The sequence below is a fragment of the Rhagoletis pomonella genome, unplaced genomic scaffold (assembly GCF_013731165.1).
Source record: "Rhagoletis pomonella isolate Grant_MI unplaced genomic scaffold, Rhpom_1.0 Rhpom_scaffold_00008, whole genome shotgun sequence".
NCBI classification, from domain to species: Eukaryota; Metazoa; Arthropoda; class Insecta; order Diptera; family Tephritidae; genus Rhagoletis; species Rhagoletis pomonella.
This window is the reverse complement of record NW_023458562.1, coordinates 22,520,749-22,525,375: the sequence shown is the minus strand read 5'-3', so window position 1 is coordinate 22,525,375 and position 4,627 is coordinate 22,520,749. Positions and strand designations below refer to the sequence as shown.

The 4,627-nt window shown below is 36.5% G+C and overlaps 1 protein-coding gene across 1 annotated transcript; it reads left to right on the top strand.

Moving 5' to 3' along the window:
• Positions 1-383: 383 nt before the first annotated feature.
• On the top strand, positions 384-1,102 carry LOC118744426 (40S ribosomal protein S26). The gene is made up of 3 exons (XM_036477440.1): positions 384-491; positions 640-817; positions 872-1,102. The coding sequence occupies exons 1-3, from the start codon at positions 489-491 to the stop codon at positions 1,030-1,032; spliced, it is 342 nt and encodes a 113-aa protein (XP_036333333.1). The 5' UTR covers positions 384-488; the 3' UTR covers positions 1,033-1,102.
• Positions 1,103-4,627: the final 3,525 nt, after the last annotated feature.

Below are 4,627 nucleotides of genomic sequence, written 5' to 3'. Positions count from 1 at the left end.
GTAACTGGTTTTGAGAAAAAAGTTTGCGAAAGCGGGTTCGTCAGCTGGGCGTTTGTTTACATCACAAGCACCACTATTTTACACTTTTATTCAAGTAAAGAAGAGTTAATTCAACATGACAACACATTTTAAAGCATTTTGTTGCATCATTTTACCTAAATTGTGCGTTTAAAGTGGCTGACAATAATTTTGGCTAATTTTGGTTTTCGTTGTTTTCTTTGCTTTGTTTACTTTTCGCTCGTTTTCCAGTGAAACAAGATGGCGTAGAACCCGCTAAAAGAATCGACTTTTTTCACTCTCTTGTTCTTACGTGATCTTGTGTCTTTCGTTCATGGAAGTACAGTACATTTTGAAGAGTGTGAATTATCGCTTGATTGAAAGTTTTGGCATGCACATGTTTGCTTGTTCAAACAGTGAATAGCAGCCAAGTTCACTTCGGTCGTGTCTTTCCTTTCTCTGTTTCCTGTTGAAAGACAAGTATTAGAAGAATGGTGTGTAAAATTTATAGAATTTATCTTAAAAATAGCAGTTATTCTTTGTTGGAAACTAATGGAGTATCTTACCTTAAAACTGAAACACTTTTAGCGATATATGAAAATTTCATTCATAATTCACTTTATTTTTTCTTTTGCTACACAGACCAAGAAACGTCGTAACGGAGGGCGCTGCAAGCATAATCGTGGCCATGTGAAGCCTGTACGCTGCACAAATTGTGCCCGCTGCGTTCCAAAAGATAAGGCTATTAAGAAGTTTGTTATTCGCAACATTGTAGAAGCAGCAGCGGTGAGAGATATATCTGAAGCTTCCATATGGGAAAGTAAGTCTAGCTCTGTTTTACTTCTAAAACTACTTCTAATCTTATCGTTTTTAGCATACATTTTGCCAAAATTGTACGCAAAACTTCATTACTGCGTTTCCTGCGCTATCCACTCGAAAGTTGTAAGAAATCGTTCCAAGGAAGCTCGTCGCATTCGTACGCCACCTGTTCGAACGTTCCCTAAAGATATGGCTCGAAATCAACCAAGAAAGTAGAGCAAATAAAAGTGTAAAGACGTGACAATGCACATTAAGAAACAGTTTTTCATTAATACCTGAACGTAAACGTGTATGTGTTTTACTTTTCAGCAATATTGAATTTAGAAAGGTAAAAAATGTAAATACGCCGAGAGTAATTCTACATTGCTATGCGCTACATTGGAACACTAAATTGTTATTCTAGTTCAGTACACTACACATTTTTTGCACAATTAGTGAGACTCACAAACAGTTTGTTCCGGCTCCGAACGGGAATGAGCTATAAAACTTTGCTCGAAAAAACATCAACGCAGAAAGCATTTACTACAAATTGAGTAAAAATACAAATTTTTTGAAACAAGTAAAGAATGCCGCCCGATTAGCTATAGAAAAATGTAAAACATTGTAAATTGTTTGTGCCGATTTATTCGGAAATGCACCAAGCGAAGCATCGGGCTCGTAGTAGCCGCTACAACAACAACAACAATCGGCCCGAATCGCGGCGATTATCGAATGTAACTCGAATCGAAATTTGATTTTGAGATCGCGGCATTATTCGATAGCTAGTATGCTTCGCTCTTTTAAATTGTATTCAGCCCTATCGCCAATTCCATGTGAATAAATCGTTCCCATAATTTAGCCTGCAAAACAAAAGCAAATTGGGAAACATTGTTTTTGTTTTGCTTTATAATTTTTGGGAATATTTGTTCATGTTCATGCTCCCAAAACTGGTAGGCTGTTTCCATATGGTAGGTTGGTAGGCTTCATTGGTTTTTGGTAGGTTTCGGGCCAATGAGTAATAATTATTTGCGAAAAATAGAAAATATGTACGGTCAATCAATAAAGTTTAGGTGCAGAGGGTTTTTGCAATGCGGGAAACTGTTTATTAAATATTTTATTTTATGCTAATTCTTTATAAAAATGTGGTTAATACTACAACAAAAACCACAAAAAAGAATTCCAAACCTTGTGCCAAATTAAAAAAATTTACAAATTCTCATTCAAATATTGCACTTTCTATTTACACTCTTTGGAAAAAAGTTGAGAATGCAATTTTTTTCACCATTCAACCACCATTTACACAGCTAGGACTTACCATTGATATTTGGCAATTTTGTTTTTGTTGAAAGTGTCCCTTTTTTTCTTGAGCTCCCGTCCCGAATTCGGGAGAAATGCTATCAGCAATTCCGGCACATTCATAGTGCTGCCTTTGATTTTGGTTTGTTTTTATGTTTTGGTTTAATAATTCTAAATCAAAGTAAAATAAATCACAACAAAATAAATCGAAATCTGTGAATTTGCGGGAGAATTTCGTGATCACGACAGAATTCATGATAGCGATCTCCGAGAGAGTGTAATTAAAAACTGCAATATTTGAATGAAAATTTGCAGAATTTTCTTTTATTTTGCACACTGGAGTTCTGATTTTTGGGGTTTCTGTTGTAGAATGAACCATATTTTTCTAAAAAATTTGCGAAAACTTAATCAGTTGCCCGTATTGGAAAAATGTCGATGTACTTTATTGACTGACTGTATCTCCAAACATTTTAGCAACCTTTTTTTACACGAGTATTTCACCGGTGCACTCGCATAACGGCTGCCGCAAACATGTAAATATACCTGATTCCTTATACGGTGTTCGCATGAGGCGATTTTAAAGGCAATTTTAGAGGCGATTAGTTGACACCAGGCGATTGTTGCTTTCAACTAAAAGTCCCCAGCTCCGCTCTTAACTCCGCTCCCGCTGTCAATAAAAACTTATTTATTTAATTACTTATATGTATATTTATCCGTATTCTGGTTGTCATTAGTCGTTCGCATCGACAGTCGTTCGTTGAATTATGTCGTAAATAAAAACATTAAGGACAGATTTTAACACGTTTTCAATACTTCATTTCGAAAGGATAATAGGAATACAAATGTGTAGTAGATTGTCATTGGTTGCCTTATAACGCCAATGAAAATCTCAAATATCGACGAACGACTGTCGTTCCGACAATCGGAATAAGGGCGATTGAGTCCGAACCGCTAATAAACTTAGCAGAGATTTTTTTTAATTTTCTTTTTGAGGTAGAACATAGATAACGTTTTTCACAGATTTCGGTATGATGTATTAAAAAACATCTTCGATAAAAATTTTTAAGCCTTAGTACCAAAAACAACGGAGTTACATGCCACTTTTTAAAAAGCCCTGTTATTGTTACTCAGTTTATAACGTTTTTTGCTTTCCTGTAAAATAAAAAAATTGTTGCTTACGGTGACGATAAGGTTGTTAAGGTGACGATAAGTATGTACTGCTATTTAAATAATCCGAACGTATTTTGTCTTGTGAAGGAAATGGCAGATATTCAGGGCTATCTCAGAACCCATCGTAGCTTCGATTTTCGTGAAAGCTACGAAAGTGCTATCACAGAATCCGAATGGCTACGAACGTAAATTCGAAATTCGTAGAGAGCATTCATTGAATCCGTTCGTAATGAAGATTCGTACAGATACACTACGAGTTTATGCTGTCGGAATCAACAGGGTTATCATAGAATCCATCGTAGCTTCGATTTTCGTGAAATCTACGAAAGTGCTATCACAGAATCCGAATAGCTACGAATGTAAATTCGAAATTCTTAGAGAGCCTTCATTGAATCCGTTCGTAATGAAGATCCGTACAGATACTCTACGACGAGTTTACGCTGTCGGAGCAAAATTTAAAATCACTGACACCCCTATTCTGCAACTGTTTCGTATTCGGAATTTGCTACGAATCGTAGAAATAGTATGCTGAAATCCGAATCGTATTTTCGAACTTTCGAAATTCGTACCAATGTCATGCCTAAAAACGAACGCGTAAGAAATTGACAGCTTTTTGCGATATTGGTAGTGTTCATTTAAACAGATAAATTTGGCTTTCGTATATACGTATATTTTTATCCACTGCTTTATATAAATGAACAAAAAAAGGCTTTGTTGGCCTTATCGAGAAACTTGGGTCCGGTTTAGTTATTAGTACAATCATTTTCGGTTGTTGTGTCAAAACGCATAACCAGAATCTAAAAACTTTTACATACACGGGTAATCAAAGGATTAAACTTTCATTTATTAATAATATAAGAAATGTCGCATGCCTTTGAAATGCGGAAGCACTTCTTCTCCGGCAAGACAGAAAGGAGACTTGTACTTAGTAAGGGATATTATCCGTAAGCGCGTCCGAAGGCAGGAGCAAGCGCAACAGGTGGTGGACCCAACAAAGTGCATGTTTTCAATGGCTTGGAAGAAGCTGTTATTGCATTAACTGGGTTGAGAACCAGTTCTTCAGGCATAGGAGGTGAACAATTAAACCAGAAGCTGACATAGATGCGTCGTGGTTACTATGCCCGACAGCTCCGAATACGTCTGTGAATTCACTTCCGTAGCGCGCTCTGACTCTGCTGCTATAATTGCAATTGGAATAGAATCCATCGTTTCCTTCAAAATATGACTAATCACTAAATTTTACCATAAATAAGCACTTGATGATTTTTTTAAATTCCTTTCCACTTTGTTTTCCTTCATACAGCTGTCTTCGAAAAACCACTGATAGCTGGCAATGCTGCACAGGTTTCCGCAAGGGTTGCAGCAT

Coding starts and splice junctions, on each gene's coding strand:
- LOC118744426 (XM_036477440.1), top strand. Junction 818..871: donor TGAAGCTTCCATATGGGAAA/GTAAGTCTAGCT, acceptor TATCGTTTTTAG/CATACATTTTGCCAAAATTG.